At 45.3% G+C, this 17,206-nt stretch overlaps 1 protein-coding gene across 1 annotated transcript in view; it reads left to right on the top strand.

Annotated features, from left to right (window-relative positions):
• The window catches only part of DNAH1 (dynein axonemal heavy chain 1), a 72,686-nt gene that overhangs the window by 27,506 nt on the left and 27,974 nt on the right, over window positions 1–17,206 (top strand). Inside the window, exons 24-45 of the mRNA XM_074602227.1 lie at window positions 555–734; window positions 1,610–1,750; window positions 2,413–2,576; window positions 3,068–3,181; window positions 3,771–3,959; window positions 5,031–5,136; window positions 6,203–6,316; window positions 6,650–6,799; window positions 7,301–7,387; window positions 7,491–7,677; window positions 7,797–7,888; window positions 8,368–8,522; window positions 10,165–10,342; window positions 10,629–10,823; window positions 11,498–11,617; window positions 12,238–12,396; window positions 12,683–12,787; window positions 13,509–13,649; window positions 14,140–14,300; window positions 14,977–15,134; window positions 15,271–15,444; window positions 15,810–15,848. Coding sequence (XP_074458328.1) covers window positions 555–734; window positions 1,610–1,750; window positions 2,413–2,576; window positions 3,068–3,181; window positions 3,771–3,959; window positions 5,031–5,136; window positions 6,203–6,316; window positions 6,650–6,799; window positions 7,301–7,387; window positions 7,491–7,677; window positions 7,797–7,888; window positions 8,368–8,522; window positions 10,165–10,342; window positions 10,629–10,823; window positions 11,498–11,617; window positions 12,238–12,396; window positions 12,683–12,787; window positions 13,509–13,649; window positions 14,140–14,300; window positions 14,977–15,134; window positions 15,271–15,444; window positions 15,810–15,848 — 3,109 coding nt within the window. The remainder of the gene's footprint in view (window positions 1–554; window positions 735–1,609; window positions 1,751–2,412; window positions 2,577–3,067; window positions 3,182–3,770; window positions 3,960–5,030; window positions 5,137–6,202; window positions 6,317–6,649; window positions 6,800–7,300; window positions 7,388–7,490; window positions 7,678–7,796; window positions 7,889–8,367; window positions 8,523–10,164; window positions 10,343–10,628; window positions 10,824–11,497; window positions 11,618–12,237; window positions 12,397–12,682; window positions 12,788–13,508; window positions 13,650–14,139; window positions 14,301–14,976; window positions 15,135–15,270; window positions 15,445–15,809; window positions 15,849–17,206) is intronic.

Here is a 17,206-nt window from a genome sequence, read left to right as displayed (position 1 = left end):
AATAGACTTCAGACTCCATGGCTAGCCACAGCTTGCACCACCACAATACTCCGACACTAAAACCAATCTCCTAGTCATTAGCTTGGGAAAATAGAAAGGAAATTGAACTGGAAATCTGGTGCAAAGCCATTGGAATAAATACAGGAACTTTCAGTGATATGCTGGGGCACTGGAGAAGCTGTTAAAATTTTACTCTTAAACCGGACACTCTGACCTCAAGGGAAATGATTTGAATCTACAGAATTGAACAGGAATCAAGGGTTTGAATCCTGGACAGGCAATGAGAAATGTTCATTCTACCTATAATTTGATTTGCTTCACTCAAGTTAAACCAGTGATGTGAATCTCTTGTTTTCATACAATCATCCTCCATTTTTTGAAGAGGTCGTTTTACACATCTGTCGCACACTTTATTATCACTATTGACAACCAAGTTTGGTACCAGATTTATAATGAGCATACACCACTGCAGCCTGGCTCTCCCCTAGCGGCAGGAAGGCAGGGATAGAAAGGAAATCCTCCATGCACATCTTCTATTGCACTTCTTCCATTAGCTGCTGTTCCAGGAGGACCTACAGATCACGCACATGTACTCTGCTGAAGGAGAAGAAGTGAAGCTGTTTCTTCCCATCTATCCCACTGACAATGTGGAGGACTGGCTGCTGGAAGTGGAGAATTCCATGAAGGCCACTGTACGCGACAACATAGAAAGATCAATTGGTGTTTATCCAGAGGTAAGAGTTTTATCACAGACCGGCAGATCTCTGGTGTCTTAGTTTCAGGCTTGCCATAGAGGTCACCAGTGATGGGGTTGATGAATTTGTGATATTCTACTAGTTTTAAAATACAACCTTTAATCCAACTGTGCATGTGTGTATCAAGTGCAGAATGCGCAGTTGAGCAAGTAGCTAATGGTCCAGAAGAATGCAAACCCTGCACACTCACTCAACGGGCACAGAACACTTCCCAATATCATGGAACAACCCTGTGTGAATCCATTTCTGTTCCTTTCTCCGTATTCCTCTTTATAAGGATCCTACCCTCTTTCATCGTCTTCAGCTCCCAAGTCTCACACAGTATGCTGGCAAAGGCAACCGAGGCAGTGTGAAGTATTGGTTGCAGTCAATGCATCAAGGGATCCATCTTGGCTCTGGTTTCTGTGTAAGAGCTATGCTGGTAGAAAATTTAATTTTTTATTTGTTTTGGGTCTAGGGAGGGAGAAAGGCTGAAAAAAGAAAAGGCCTCAGATATTTCTGTTACTGTTTTCTACTCTGTCTGAAAATTTGAAACTAAGAAGGTTATAACGGACCAGGGGAGGGGAAACATTCTTTTGGGTCTCTCAGATTCCTGTTCTTCACCTGCTGCTGGCCACTTGTAACAGGTTACTAACCTGCAGGTGGCTTAGTGGAGAGAAGGTACCTGCTGTACCCAGTCCCCAGAGAGTCTGTGCCTGAAGAAGATTTCTTCACAGCGACTGGAGGAAAAAAAGGAAAGTCTCTTCAACAAGAACTTGGTTCTTATTTGTTAATTGTTCATCTCAGAGCAGGGAGACGTAGAAATAAATTTAGAAATAAAATTGTCTTACCACATTTCTTTTTCCTTTTTTAAGACTCCACGTACTACATGGGTCTTGGAATGGCCTGGCCAGGTGGTCATTGCTGGCTGCCAGATTTTCTGGACAAAGGAAGTGTCTGAAGCTCTGGAAGCTGGAGATTTGTCCAGCAGGCTTTTCCCACAGCTGTGTACTCAGGTATGAAGATTAATGTAAGGGTGCGGTTTTGCCAGATGGAGACTTTTCAATCACCAGACCGTAGATAACTCATAAATATAGCCAGGACAATACTGTAGGAGAAACAGAGACGCAGTCCTGCATAGCACAGCTCAAAACCAGGTAGAAAAACAGGTTTTTATCATCTTAATCATTAGGATATTTGTCATCATAAACCTCAAATAATGTACAGGACTGATAATATGATCATTACCTGAAGACAGAAAGAAGGTGAAAGATACCTTCTCTAGGGTCACCCAAGAAATCAAAGGTGAGGGAGAACCGAGTGATGGACGGTAGAAATCAAAGTGAAACTGCATCCTTCATGTGTGTTCCATGCATCTAATCACACTTAATACCTGGGAGATATAGTGTCCTCAACTCTGGGCCTCACGGTGGCTTGAACTCTTTCTTTTCCCCTGAATGTGTTAATGGTGTAAAAGTCAGCTCTGAGCCAGCCCTGAGCAGTGTTTGTTTGCTTTCTGAGCAGTCATTCGGATCTCTGACAAGCGAAGAGGCAGAAGTTGCCTGGACGCAGCCTGTTATCTGGACTTAGCATGCCATAAGTTTGACTGCATTGTGTTAGTACAGCCTGGGTCTTTGGGATATGGATTGCATCAAAGTACTTTCTTTTCCTTACCCAGCTGGGCAATTTGGTTGCCCTGGTCCGTGGAAAATTGTCTAAGATGCAGCGAGCAGTGTTGTCAGCTCTTATTGTGATTGAGGTCCACGCCAAGGATGTTGCAGCAAAGCTGATTGAGGAGAATGTGACAAGCATGAATGATTTCGAGTGGATCTCCCAGCTCAGGTAGAGAGCATAGCTGTTGAACCTCACCTGGCCAGTCTTCGTTCTCCTTACCCATCAGCCATGTACATGACAAAAGGAAACCAGAGTTTGCATAGTCTGTAAGCAGTTTTCCTGAGTTGCCTCTAACATCCCTATGAGGAGTGCAATTGAAGTCTGCTAAGGATGGCAGTTCTAAGGCATCTGAGACAGACCTAGTTTTGATGGCATCCACTTTGGCAATATAGACTAAGCCATACTGTGGCGTTTCACAGCCTCACTGTCAAAGGGCATGCCTTCTGCCCAAGGAGGAGTGTGATGCTTCATATAACACCTAATTCCAGGTCCTGTGAGAACTCCTGTCCACCCTGTTATGTTACCTTATCCTTTCTTCTCTCGAGAGGGAAATCCCATGATATGCAGGTCTCCAAACCTGCAGGCTGTAGTCTTATGAGCTGCTGTATTGGCTGCCAGCCAGTGTTTATCTTTCTGATGTCATGTTGCCTCATCATTAGGTACTACTGGACACAGGGGGACCTGTACATCAGAGCTGTCAATGCCGAATTTATCTATGGCTATGAATATCTAGGGAACAGTGGCCGTTTGGTTATCACGCCCCTCACTGACAGGTAAGGAGATTGTTTTCTGGGTAGTCAGTGGTGGGAGTTTTTTATCTGGATGAACAAGCCTGATTGGGAACTAAACCAGGGATCTGACCATGTTGATCTCCCTGCTTAATACATGTAAGTATAAACCATATGTACAGTAAAGGACTACTTGAGACGAGGGAATAGGAACATGCTGGCATTGGTTCTACTGTATTCCTAGTGATCAGTGCTCAGACTGATTGCTTTCAGTACTCTGACTCATATAAAATGCCCACCTGATAGCTAAGGAGCTCTTCTACAAACCAGTAGGTAGGGGCATCTAATACTCTAGAATATGCAGCAGCAATAATAGTTATACCCTTTTGTAATTGTGCTTTTTCTGGAGAGTGAGTTTGTAGCCAGTGGCAGAAGGATTTATCCATGCAGCCCACGTGAATACTAATCAAGGCCACATAGCTAACTCCTTTGCAGAGTGCTGCATATCTACGCAGTTCTGTAGAATAATAAATGATGGATTCCTACTTGTCTCCAGCTGGATAGATCATACGTCTTCCTTACTGAAATCAGTAGTAGAAATGCTTTTCATCATCTGGTCTCTTCTTTGTTGTAGGTGTTATCTGACGCTTACAGGAGCTCTGCACCTGAAATTTGGAGGAGCACCTGCAGGACCAGCAGGAACAGGCAAAACCGAAACAACAAAAGACCTGGGGAAAGCACTAGCAATCCAGACTGTAGTGTTCAACTGCTCTGACCAGCTTGACTTTATGGCAATGGGAAAGTTTTTCAAGGGACTAGCCAGGTACAATGAAACGCTGTGTGTCATTATCAAGGAGTGGGTAGGATACAGGGATGCTGGCCACTGGGAATTGGTGAGTAGTTTTCATAGCAGCCCAGAAGAGCAAGCAAAACCCACACAGTAAGTGGGTTACTGTGTTCCCAGAATGAGCAAAGTTATAAAATTCCTGCCAGAAGGGAGGGGCGGTTGAGCCAATTAAAAAAAAAATAAAAAAAATTATAAAAAGAGATCCTGTTCATTTAAGGCAAAATTAAAATGCTTTGCACCAACCCACTATTAGAAACCTGTGCAAATGTTTGCAGCTCTGGCCTTTGTTTTAATATCATACGCATTGGACTGAGATTCAGCCCACAAGCTGCTTAATCTTAAGAAGGAGAGAATCTGCTGAGTGTATCCAAAATTGAGCAGCCGAGAGAGACTGCTCTAAGCCCTGAGGGATCCTCTCAAAGACAATTCTCTCTTCTCTACATTTCAAACAGAGCTGGTCCAATTAGTCTGTTGCATGCTGGGGAATCTGAATTAGTTACTCCAACAAAAGCTGATACTCTTTTCTCAGATGTTTTCTTTGTAAGTAATTTCACTTCTTTCTTAAACCATGCCTTGTGGGAAGATCACCTTCCTCATATACATGCTTCCAGCTTTATACATAGTCTTCTAAGCATTGAAAAATGGACTTAAGAGATGTCTAAATTGTATCTGCTACACTCACAGCTCAGGTACAGAACAGGAATTCAACGTGACACCTCTTTCAAGCCCAAATCTGTAACATGCAGAATTTGTCTCAGGCTGTAGGGTCAGACATTACCATGGTCTTGCAGGGACCACGCACTTTCTGACTCATCACATGGCCTGAGGTGCGTACTCAGGATGAGGGGCTACAGCCCCTTCCACTGTATCAGTACACTGTGTCACTACCTGCTGTGGGATGCTAAGCGCCTTTTAGGTTCACTGCTTTTCCCTGTGCTGCCTCTCCAGTATTTGGATTTATAATTTCTAGATCCAGCTGAACTTGTGACTGCAAGTTTGCTCTTGTGTGATGTTCCTGACCCTCCTCGCTTTTCCGTCCTTTCTCAGCTCTGGTGCATGGGCTTGCTTTGATGAATTCAACCGCATTGATATTGAGGTGCTGTCTGTGGTGGCGCAGCAGATCACAACCATTCAGAAAGCACAGCAGCAGAGGGTACGTAATTAACACGTGGTTGCAAAGGCAGACAAAAAAGTCTCCACTTGAGCTAGTCTAGGCAAGCCCTTGTCTTTGCATGCATCTTCATGGAGGACCAGCTTCACTGCTCAGAGGCAACTCAGACAGATATACTTGAGCTTGGAGAGGGAGGAGTAATGCCCTAGCTGCGGCACGTCATATCAGGCCATTACATAGTCAGCATCCTGGGTAGGTTTTGTAACTTCATCCTAGTCTGTGCTGCCACAGCTGCCCACACTCTCACAGGCTGAAGTACTTCTCAGCTTGAGCTGCGGTGCCAGCAGACTTTGGTGTGAGAGATGCCCCGATACAGATCCACTGAGCTGATACAAATTGGAGCTGTGATAAATGCAGCCAGTGTTCTGCCATGAGTTGTTTGGCACCACATTTGTCTAAATGTGTTATCCAAGCTTTTGTTCGTTCACAAAACCCAATATGTGCAGAAAAATGCATACTCATGCACACACAGAGTTGCAATGTAAAGTGAGTTGTTGGCTTTACATGGAGACTCAGCTGTCAGCCAGTCTAGATGCTCTGCTTTGTACTCTGTAGGCTCAGAGGGGTTAAGACCTGAATCTCCTTGACTTTGGCTTGGAATTAGAAACTTGCACTCTGTGAATTCTTCTGCATTACTTTATCCCCCATCTGAAATTACTACTTACACGGCTTTAAAAAGGATTTAGGTTTCTCTTTGCCCTCTCTGCCACAAATTAATTCAGGTCCAAACTCTACTGCAGAATAAATGGAAAGATGTTTGTTTACAGCTGGAGGGGTAGAATTCTGTTCAAGAGCCAAAAAAAAAATTTATCCTATCAGTAAATCTCTAAGCCCAGTTTCTTAAACAAGGAAAAATATTGCTGGTAATACTGGATTCCTGCAGTGGGACCAGATTGAGTCACTACAGTTGTGGGCAGCTGTATGTGTCCGTGCTTGATAATTTTAACTACTGAAAGCCATTGTTATCCTCTTGGAAGATTCTGCTACATTATTTAATTTGCAGGTCAGGCTCTGTTCTTTGAGGATGATCGTATTCTTAATTTTCTAGGTGGATCGCTTCATGTTTGAAGGCACAGAGATCCCACTGGTCCCATCCTGTGCAGTCTTCATCACAATGAACCCAGGGTATGCTGGGCGTACTGAACTCCCCGATAACCTGAAGGTGAGGAGAGCAGACTGCATAGACGGAAAGAAGAGGGGCGTATGGGTGCTGGATGCTACCCAGACCAGCAGTGTGTCCATGACAAGGATTAGGATGTGATGCTTTTGGAAAGTTTCTAGGATCATTTTGAGATTTGAATCACATCTGTAAGCAAATGACACTCCTTATGTTGTGTCTGGTTGCAGTCTGCAGGGATGCTACCCTGACAGATGCGAGGCACACTCATGCTGTGTCCTCTAAACAGTCTGGGATAGATACTCAGCCTTTTCAGTTTGCTGGAAAAAGCAAGAAACAAACAGTGTTTTGATCTTGTGTTGGAACTGTATGTTTCAGGCTCTCTTTCGTCCTGTGGCTATGATGGTCCCAGATTACTCCATGATTGCTGAGATCTCGCTCTATTCCTTTGGGTTTAATGAAGCCAAAATCCTTGCAAAGAAGATCACCACAACATTCAAACTATTGTCAGAGCAGCTCAGCACCCAGGTAGATGTCTTAATATCCATGAGTGTTTTTTAAATGTGAGGTTTTCTCAGCCTAGGCACAAAGTATCTGAATGGTTCTCTTGGTGCCTTGTGATAACATATCACAAAAAGGTCACAATATCCATTCTTCATCAACGCCCCTCCTTTCTAATTGTCATTTCTCCTCCTGTAGCTGAGCTTACATTCACCTTTAGTCCTAGTTAGAATTACAATGGCAGGAGAGTTGAGCCAAGCAGCCCTGCCTACTTCTCCCTCCATCTAGGATTTTTCATCATCCGGTTATTCTCGTCTTCCTCACCCATAGCCTGTACAGCTGAGGACTGGTTAGTTGTTTGAAGGATCCTGAGAGCAGACTTGGATGAAGGAGCAGTTGTTCTGGAGGCATAACTCTCTCTTCTCTTTTTTCTTTTTTTTCTTACCTGCTGAGTGCCTGCATAGGTTCAGTCTTTTCTAGGTGATGTTCCTGTATCTGATGACATTGTTTCCTCTATGCCTTTTCCAGGACCACTATGACTTTGGGATGAGAGCTGTGAAGACTGTCATCTCAACAGCTGGCAACCTCAAAAGAGAGAATCCTACTATGAATGAGGTAAATGTACTTATACTTCACACTGTCATAGACTTATGTGGCCTTTTCTGCAGCCACATAAGAGGCAGGATCTTTGAAGTTCTGAGTTCTTAAATCTTTGCAGGAGCTGATCTGCCTGCGGGCTATCAGGGATGCCAACGTACCCAAATTCCTGCAGGATGACCTCAAGCTCTTCAGTGGTATTGTCTCAGATTTATTTCCCAAGATCAGAGAAAAGCCTGTTGATTATGGCATCCTGGAAGAAGCCATTCGCAAATCCTGCATCAACGGGAATCTGAAGGATGTTGATGGTGAGGGGAGGGAAAGGCTCTCCACGAGCTCCCTCTAGGCCTGGGCTTTTAGTCCGGTGCTCTGCCCTGGGAAAGAGACAGCTGCTCCCAGACCCACTCTGCATCATCTTCCTCTACAGGTTTTGTGACTAAGTGCATCCAGCTCTATGAAACGACTGTGGTTCGTCATGGCCTGATGCTAGTGGGGCCAACGGGCTCTGGGAAGACAAAGGTATGGTTGAGACACTGAGCTGGCCCCAGCAAACCATCACCCGCCTAGTGATGCAGAGCGTTAAGCTTCACAGAAGACTCGCGCTCTGGCATTTTCAGTTTCTCTCACGTAGAAGTGAGGGGACCAAGATGCTGCCTTTTAGTATTGATTTATAGCCATGGGGAAGTATATTAGAAGCTCAGTCTTTCGAGTTGAGAGATTAGACTGAAGTTTATTAGCTCTGCTGCAGATTTCTAAGGCTGAGACGTACTTTGACATCTCAAGATGCTTCAGGCCTCTTGCACAGGCGATCTAACTTCCTCCGCCTGCACCTGGAATGCTTTATTTCTGTCAGTACAGACAGGCATCTCCTTACTATGATATTATCTTTCACTCCACCTCCTTTCTTGCTGCCTTTTGAATGCAGTTGCTGTGAGAGCAAGTGGCTTTGTCATGATGGAGCCATGGCAGTTATCTCTCTTGCTCTCCTGCTTTTGCAGAGTTATGAAGTCCTGGCAGCTGCAATGACGTCATTGAAAGGTCAGCCTGCAGCCAGTGGTGGGAATTACGAAGCAGTCAGCTACTTTGTTCTGAATCCCAAATCCATCACAATGGGCCAGCTTTATGGAGAGTTCAACTTGCTAACGCATGAGTGGTAAAGTACAAAACCTGCTTTCCTTCCTTCCAGATGGGAAATGTTTTTGTTCTGGTCTTGAGCGTCTTCTCTTCAAGGCTGAGAACTATTTAAAGTAGTGGCATAAAACCAGAAGCGATCAAGTCCTTATCCTCACCAAGCTACAATAGCCAGTCACGGCGATTTAAGCTGACATCTTTTATTGTGTGCTTGGCCCGGCTGCCAGCACATGCCCAGACAGTTACTGCAGCTCAGCTGGCAGCATTAACTGTGTAACAAGGAATAATTCAATTGCTTTGGAGCACATGCCCCTGCTCTAAGATACAGCAGCTTAAAAACATTTGCTTTGCTTCTAAAGAAAAGTGATCTCTGTGCTGCGCACTTGAATTGTTCTGTATAAATACACTGGTGGCCTTGAATGATGAGGGATGACTTTCAGGCATAAAGGGGCATTTCTTTCCCATTACCAGGGCTCCTGCTTGCTTACGTGGTGTGGAAGCGAGAACCAATAGCCCATTTGCCCTCTTGACAGCCAGGTCCTACTGCTTGTGTTTCCATATGTGACCTGAGGTTGACTTTGCAGCTCACTATTCAGAAGCTAAGGTGTGAGAAGCAGCGTGAATTTCCCTTCGCCCCTGTCACCCACCGCTTGCTTAGGGGCAAAGCTAAAGACCGTGTTCTGTAAAACCAGGGAAACTAAATAAACGTTAACAGCCTCTAGGAAAAGTGCAGGCAAGGAAACATTAGTGATGCTGAGACCCAGAGCTTCCCAACCTGGGCTCTGGTGCATCTTTACTGAAGGACATTTTATAGGATGTTCCAGTTAAGCTTGACAGTTTATTTATGATGTGACTCTACCCAAGGGCAGCACACAGACACGTCAACATGACAAAAAGAAAAATACAGCAGCCATGTAAAATGTATTTACAGACAAATCCATCTGTTTTAATCAGCTGAGCTTTAGAGCAGACTGTTTTCCCTTGATCTCAGTAACAATACCCTGGAATTCACTAGCACTATTAAAATAACACATAATTATTTAATAATGGGAGTAGAGTCCAGGGCCTGAACAGAAATTGCGCTCCAGGTTTCCATGCACAGATTAAGTTCTTGCTGTCAACAGCTACCATTCTTTGTGTGTCTGTTCTGTTCACCAGCTCCAGCACCACCTGGGTTCACAGAGAGCTGAGGATGGGGAACTCCAATTATAAAGATGGTAGAGTCATGCTCTTTAGCCTGGATTCATCCTCCTAACCTATAGTTACCCAACTGAAGCATCTGAATGAGCAGAGTAGCTGTCTTGAGTCTCCCTTTATGCTCGATGGAGAAAAAGAGGCACCTCCAGAGAGCAGATAACCTGCCTATGACTTGAACTGGATGCTAGCAAGGCCTCTTTGTTTTTCACTGAGGACAGAGAGGTTAAAGGGAAGCTTGGCATTTTATAGTTAGATAACATAAAGTCCAGATCTTAATGCCCAAAGAAATTGTTTCGTGGTGCTGCTCTGGCTGAGATGTATGTCTCAGTGCTCATCGACAAGTGAGGCACAGGTATCCTTGGGCACATGAACCAGGGTAAGATCTGTTGCCTTATGTGGTGGGAGCTCTGCCATTTCTTTCAGCAAAACCAGAATGAGCCAAGCCCTGCCTTCCTCCCACTTTTCAGGACAGATGGGATCCTTTCCTCACTCATCCGTCGGGGAGCTGCGGACACTGACACCATCAAGAAGTGGTACATGTTTGATGGCCCAGTTGATGCTTTGTGGATTGAGAACATGAACACGGTGCTAGATGACAATAAGAAGCTGTGTCTCAGCTCAGGGGAAATCATCAAGCTGACAGAGGTAACTCATCCCTCCTGCTTTTGCTGCCTGTTGTCTGTTTTTCTCCCTCCCCCTTGGAACAAACTTGCCTTTTACTTCCTACTTGATGTCTGTCATGGACTTGTATGGAAATTGCTGTCTCAGTAGCAGGCCTGTGTTGGCCAGACCTCTGCCGTGCTGCACGAGCAGCAGAAGAGGAGGGCTCCTGCAGCAAAGGGAAATATTTCAGCTTCACCAAATTATTCTGAAAGGCATATCAGAAGTGATCAAGTCCTTATCCTTCTTTCTCTTCTTTTGCATTTTCCAGAGCATGACCATGATGTTTGAAGTCCAGGATCTGGCAGTTGCTTCCCCTGCCACAGTCTCCCGCTGTGGCATGGTTTACCTGGAACCCAGCATCTTGGGGCTGGAGCCCTTCATCGAGTGCTGGCTGCAAAACATCCCAGGCATCATGCAGCCCTTCTCACAGCAGCTAGCATCTCTCTTCAGGAGATTCCTCAAGGTGAGCTACCATGTTATTTCAGCCCTTCTGTGGCTTGGAGTTTGTCAGCTCAAATATCAACCAGCCCAAACTTGTCAAGGCTTGGATTTAAATGCCATTGTGGGAGTGCTTCAGACTAACAGTGTATAAACTGCTCTGTGAATTTCCTGGGTTTAATAGAGGTTATTCACTGATCCCTACAGATGTTTCTTAGTCTTATTGGTCATTGTAGTTTGTTTTATTTCCTTTTTAAATTATCTTCTGGACAAAATCATCCATTGCTTACAGTGGAGTTACTTCAGGGAGAAGGTTGTAAGAACAAGTCTTGTTATTTCTGCTCTTCTCCTGAGCCACTATTTTAATGAATAACCCAGAGCTGCAAAGGAAAGGTCTGGAGGGAGCAAACTATTTAACAGCAGTGATGGCACAAGATGCACATCACTGTTGCACAGAACCAAAAGGCAAGCCCAGAGATTTCTCATGACTAAGACTGAAGCAAGTGGTTTGACTTACTTTTCTCTCCAGCCAAAATGGTGGTACTCGGGACACAGCAGGAAATAGCAGCATTCTCAGTCATCCCCTCCCTGCTAAATGTAGCCTGGGGGGAGGCAAGGAGAAACCAGAACCCCAGAAGGTAAAAGCAAAGTCAATTGTGTTGGATGGTGACACTGAGCTGTTCCTGCCTCTCCTTACAGGAGGCCATCGGTTTTGTCCGGAGATTTGTGAAGGAGATAATTGCCTCAACGGACAGTAACCTCACAAGGAGCCTCTTCACGCTCTTGGAATGTTTGTTTCAGCCTTTCATTCCCATTGAGGTATGATTTTGCTGCTATAGTTTGTGTGTATTTGTAACTCTCAAGGGCACTAAGTCCATACAGAGGGTGAGTCACCAGAGAACAAAGTGTTGGTGCAGAAAGGTCATGCTGTAGCTCATCTATGTGGCAGAAGGCAATACAACATCCTGCAAAGCACAGGTAAACCTGGAAAGATCATGCTTTGGCCACTGAAAGAGCAAAAGATAAGTTCCATGCCTAGCAGACATGGAGGGAAGAGGTTCGCTTTTATTTATAGCAGAGGGAATTGGGGAATGAGTGGAAAGCAGAGATCAGAGCTAAGCAGCAATGCACTTCAGATTGCAGGTCCTTTGAGAATTAGCATTGAAGAAGGCTGGACAATTTTCAAATTAAAAAACAAAGACTAAATTCTTCTCCCAGCTCCTGTTGAGTGACATTAGTTCAGCAAGGGGAGTCTCTCAAGTACACCAGTGAAACGGCAAGTTTTAATCCCCAGAATATATTAACAAGGCCTGTGAAAAACTATCTAGAAAAAGCTACATACAAGCTGAATAGAATTATGAGGCCATTAAGAAGAGTCTGGGTTTTGTGTACCTTAACCATGCCTGAGAATTTTACTTCTAGTCTTCTGTGGTTCTCAGGGAATTAAGAGTATTCCCCAGGAAAAGGCAGCTCGTATCGGAGAGCTGATTGAGCCCTGGTTTATATTTGCCTTGATCTGGAGTGTGGGAGCTACTGGAGATTCCCAAGGTCGCATGGCCTTCAGCTCATGGCTCAGGGAGAAGATGGAAAAGGAAAAGGTGAGTAAAGGAAAAGCAAATCATTAGAGAGGGAATGGGTAATGAGGAATGGGGTTCAGAGCTTCTTGAAAGCCTGGAGGCTTTGGATGGGCTTCCTCTTGGGATCTCGTGTACCATACCTGCCTCAAACTTCAAGGATCCCCTGGAGCTGGAAGATCTGGGAGAGACACCTGACCCCCCTGGTCTGGGCAGCATCCCATTAGTAAAGTCTTCCTTGCAGCAGTGCAGATCCTCCTCTATATTCAGCTGAGTGGCCCGCAAGTTTACCCCAGCTTTATTCCCACAGATCCAGTTACTTTTCCCAGAAGAAGGGCTAGTTTATGACTATAAACTGTACGATGCTGGGCTTAGCAGTGCTGAAGATGATCTGGATGAGGAGGTCGTTAAGGAGGTAAAATATTTCACTTTCTACTCCAGGCTGGGAAATTTGGGGTGAGGGACCAGGAAACAATACAGTCCTGCCAGATTTGGTAGGATTTTCTCATCAAGGGCAAATAAGAAAGGCCTATAGGAACCAAGTGAGAACGTTTAAAGTGAAATGAAGCTTTTCATTAAAGGAAGAAGGCAGTTTCTTGCCCTCAGGGGTGTGAAGCAGATCTTTTGAATCTGAGCCAAGAGCTGGTCAGTTCAGACCTAAGTGCCTCTGCCAGTGCTCAGGAAAGTGAGAGGGCTCTACGAGTGTGACTGCTGGAGGACAGGGAGAAGCTCGGATGGAAAGGTCTCTCTGTGTTAGAAAGAAGAGCTGTGTGCAGCACAGTCTGGAGGGAAGAGCAAGGCAGACAAATATGCCATGTTTTCCACAGGAGACAGTAGGGCATAGAAGGCCCATCTGACTGACAGTCACCAGCCCCTAGGCTGAAACGAGGAAAAAAAAAAAAAAAAAAAGGGAAAAAAAAATGAGGAAAAATGAGGAAAAATGCATCCCCTTCCTGAAATCAAAGCAAAGAAAAGAGCCCTACATGAGCATCAGCTGCTTGGTAGAAGCTGCCAGCATCGTTTCTGTGGGAAGGCCACAGCGGGTCTGTGACAGGGAAAACACAGCAGCAATAGTTTTCCTATTCCTGCAGGGGATAGATGCAACTGCCCTCTCTAAACACAGCCATACCTTTCAGGTGTGCTGGGAGAAGTGGCTGGACTCTTCAGCAAAGTTCACCATGGTTCCTGATACCAACTACTGTGACATTATTGTGCCCACAATGAATACAGTCCGAATGGCCCATCTGCTGGAGCTGTTGCTCACCAACCGTAAGCCAGTACGTGCTCAGCCTTGTCTTTGCTTTTTTGATTCAAACTTCTTCTCATCAAGAGGGGCACGTTTTCCTCTCCCAGTGCAGTCAGAACCTAACAGCTACCTGATACTTTGAAATTATTTCCCGCTCTCATGGATTTGTAGTTCTTTGCTCAACAAGAGTTCTCCGTTCAGTCCCCAGGCACCACACAGTACCCCAAAGAATATCAACACTCTTTTTCAACCAAATTGAACAGCAATTGCTAGATAGCCCATCGCCATCCCTCTTTACCTCTTTCCTATGGTTCCATTTCATACTTCTCTGGTTGGATTCTTTCCACACCAAGAGATCTATTGAACAGCTGTCCTTACTGAAGAAGCGACCCTTCTGTCCTCTCCCAGCCTTTGAATGCCTAAGTGAGCAGTAACCTGCATTTCCTCCAGCAAACGTCAGAAAGCTGGGAAACACAGACTGCACGCCTATGGTTATGTTGCATTCCTGATTGTGCTTCTAGGTTCTCTGCATTGGTCCCACGGGCAGCGGGAAGACTCTCACAATTACAGACAAGCTTTTGAAGAAATTGCCTCCCAGATACATCACCCACTTCCTAATGTTTTCGGCACGCACGTCTGCTAACCAAACCCAGGATCTCATTGACAGCAAACTGGATAAGAGGCAAGTTTCGTTTCTATGTTCACAAAGGCAGCATCCCTAAGCTCAATGTTTCCATCAACTTGGCCATTTAGTTTCATCCCAAGACCTGAAAGGGCCCCAAGCATGTACAGCTGCGGATAACAAATAGGACACACAGCAAACCTGAGCTGGGATTGTGAGAGCCAGTAATAACTTGATACAACAGCAAGAAAGTGAGAAAGATTAGTGAGGGTCTGTAAGAGTTGCTCCAGTTCTAGTTATTCCAAACATACTATGTTTCACAGCATGGGTGTTTGCAAACCCAGGTGCGGGATTGTAATAGAAACTGATGAGGGCAGAAAAGGTGACTGCTGATCCCCAATCCCACTCCCCAGGGTTAACAGCTTCCCTTTTGCCTCCCTGGTCAGCCACAGGTTTGAAGTTTCTAACAGATTCACGGGCTCAAGCTTTGCTTTTATTTGCACCCATTTATTCATTGACATTGTGCATAAGTAGACAAAATTTCACTTGTGTTTGAGAAGAAGTTGGTGCCTCAAACATTGCTCCAGATCTTTTCCATGCAAAGGCCCATATAAAGGTGTATGGAGTGTAAGTGTAAGGATAGCTGAAACTGCTAACCCAGGAAACCTCTGGAGAAAAAACTGCTTTCGGATCGAGTCAGGAGTTCCTTTGCAATAGTTGTCCTGTGTCCTTACAGGCGGAAGGGTGTGTTCGGGCCTCCGGTTGGACGGTACTTCATATTTTTTATTGATGATTTGAACATGCCCATGCTGGAGACATACGGTGCTCAGCCACCTATCGAGCTGCTGCGGCAATGGATGGACCACCAGGGCTGGTACGACAGGAAGCAGATCGGTATGACCCAGGTCCTTTGCCCAGTACTCCTGGCAAAAGTTGGCCTGTTGATAGATATGCATACCTCCTGTGGAGACTTGTGGCGAGGGTTTTTAGCTACAACCTAGCATTCATTCCCGATTTTTCACTCTTCAAGGCACCTTTAAGAAGCTGGTGGATATTAATTTCGTCGGTGCCATGGGACCTCCTGGAGGGGGAAGAAACGCTGTCACTCCACGCCTCACCCGCCATTTCAACTACCTTTCCTTCACGGAGATGGAGGAGAGCAGCAAGAAGGCTATCTTCTCCACCATCCTTGGCAGCTGGATGGGTAAGTTCTGCAGACAACTGCCACCTTCTCCTCCTGTTGCTGGTGAACTCAATGATAATGGAGGTAGAAAGGGGAGGAATATCTGATCGAAGTGTTGGAAACTGGAACTTGTATTAGTTGTTTGAAGATGCTTTTGGGAAAGTGTTGTTTGAATCTTAGCAAACAGAGAGCTCATACACTGTTTAGTTTTAGGGCCAAACTCTGCTGGTGTAAATCAGCAAACTTCAACTTTGTTTCTCACATACTCTTCTTAAGGTATCCCATAGCCTAGGCCTTTCGAAGAGGATTTTGTTTGTGATAGATGATGCAGTTATCCTTTACCTCAGCAAGTAAAGTCGCAGCTCAGGTTTTCTGTCTTTTTCTAGATGGACTTCTCGGAGAAAGAAGTTACAGAGATCCAGTGCGTAAGTAAGAGCAGAAAGATGAGAGACAGAGAGAGACTGTGAACAGAACAAGCTGATGGGCACAGCATGGCGTAGCTTACCTGTGCTTTCAGCAGACAGACACTTGCCCAGACAACAGCCTTCTGTGGAAGCAGAGCCTTCTGTTACTCTCCATCTGCTGCAGCCTGTGGACAGCTGAGCAGGGAGGATCTAAGCGTGGTGCTACAGCCACCCAGAAAAAAGGGTTCATTTGGAGTTAAATGAGTCCTCTTATATTTGACAGGGTGGGAATTTAGGATCATCTTTGCAAATGTGCCCTCATCTGCAAATCTGCCAGTAGGAAGGAGTGAGAAGGCTATGAGAAAAGCAAAGCAGAGCTTTCTTCTGAGTGCTTGCAATATTCACAAGCATCAGTACCTGACTGAGCTCAGGGGCACACTGAAGCATCTACCTGTGATTTAGAAAGAAAGTAACGAATTTTGGAAATAATGCAAAAAAGTGCAAAATGCTTGGATGTCACAGGGCTCTACTTCCCCAGGAGTGTTAGTAATGAACTTGGTTGGGACTGAAAAAGAAAGTATTTTATGCTATAAAACTGGCAGCTGTGTTTGAATCTTGTCAGACTATTGCATAAGAAGTTATTCCTCAGTGGCTTTGCGTTTGCTGAGCTCAGTGAATTGCAAGGCGGTTTAGCTAAGAGGGCACTCGAACCTCCTAGCTTAAAAGTAGCTGAGACTCCACTGAGTACAAGGAGGGAGAAGGAAAACCTGTCTGCGAGTATGTCAGGTAGCCGCCAATTACCTGTCTGGCAGTCTCTCCTCTCTGCCTGGGGTGCATGAACTCTTAACACCACAGAATTGTTGTAATGCATTCTTCCCTCCCCAAATCCAGTTCCCTTTGGTTGGGAAACTCATTGGCAAACTGTCCACTGGAGTGAGCAGGTGCTTGGTCAGGTCCCCAAAGAGTCTCTGCATAAGAAAGCAGAAGAAAAGTGTGTTCCTGGCCAAGTCCTGTGTCGTGGTAACAAAGAATCATGTGGTCTTTCACTCACTCCCCCCCCAAGTGGTGTGATGGGGCGAAAATTGGAAGAAAGAGGCAAAGCTGTATGGGTTGAGATAAAGGCAATTTAAGAGAACAGCAAGGGAAAGAGGAATACAACAACAATAATACTGATAGAGGAATATATGAAACAGTTAATGTATCACTGCTCACTGACTGGCACCCAGGAAAGCCCCAGCTGGCTCCCAAGTGGCAATTCCTGCCCCCCAACCCAGCTGCCCTGGCTGTATACTGAGCATGGCCGACTCAGCTGTGTCCCATTACAGCTCCTATCCCCACCAGAACCAGGACATCCTAGCAACACCTCTGCCACTCAGTGC

Source organism: Larus michahellis, chromosome 10, assembly GCF_964199755.1.
Source record: "Larus michahellis chromosome 10, bLarMic1.1, whole genome shotgun sequence".
NCBI lineage: Eukaryota > Metazoa > Chordata > Aves > Charadriiformes > Laridae > Larus > Larus michahellis.
This window is presented reverse-complemented; position numbering and strand designations above follow the sequence as displayed.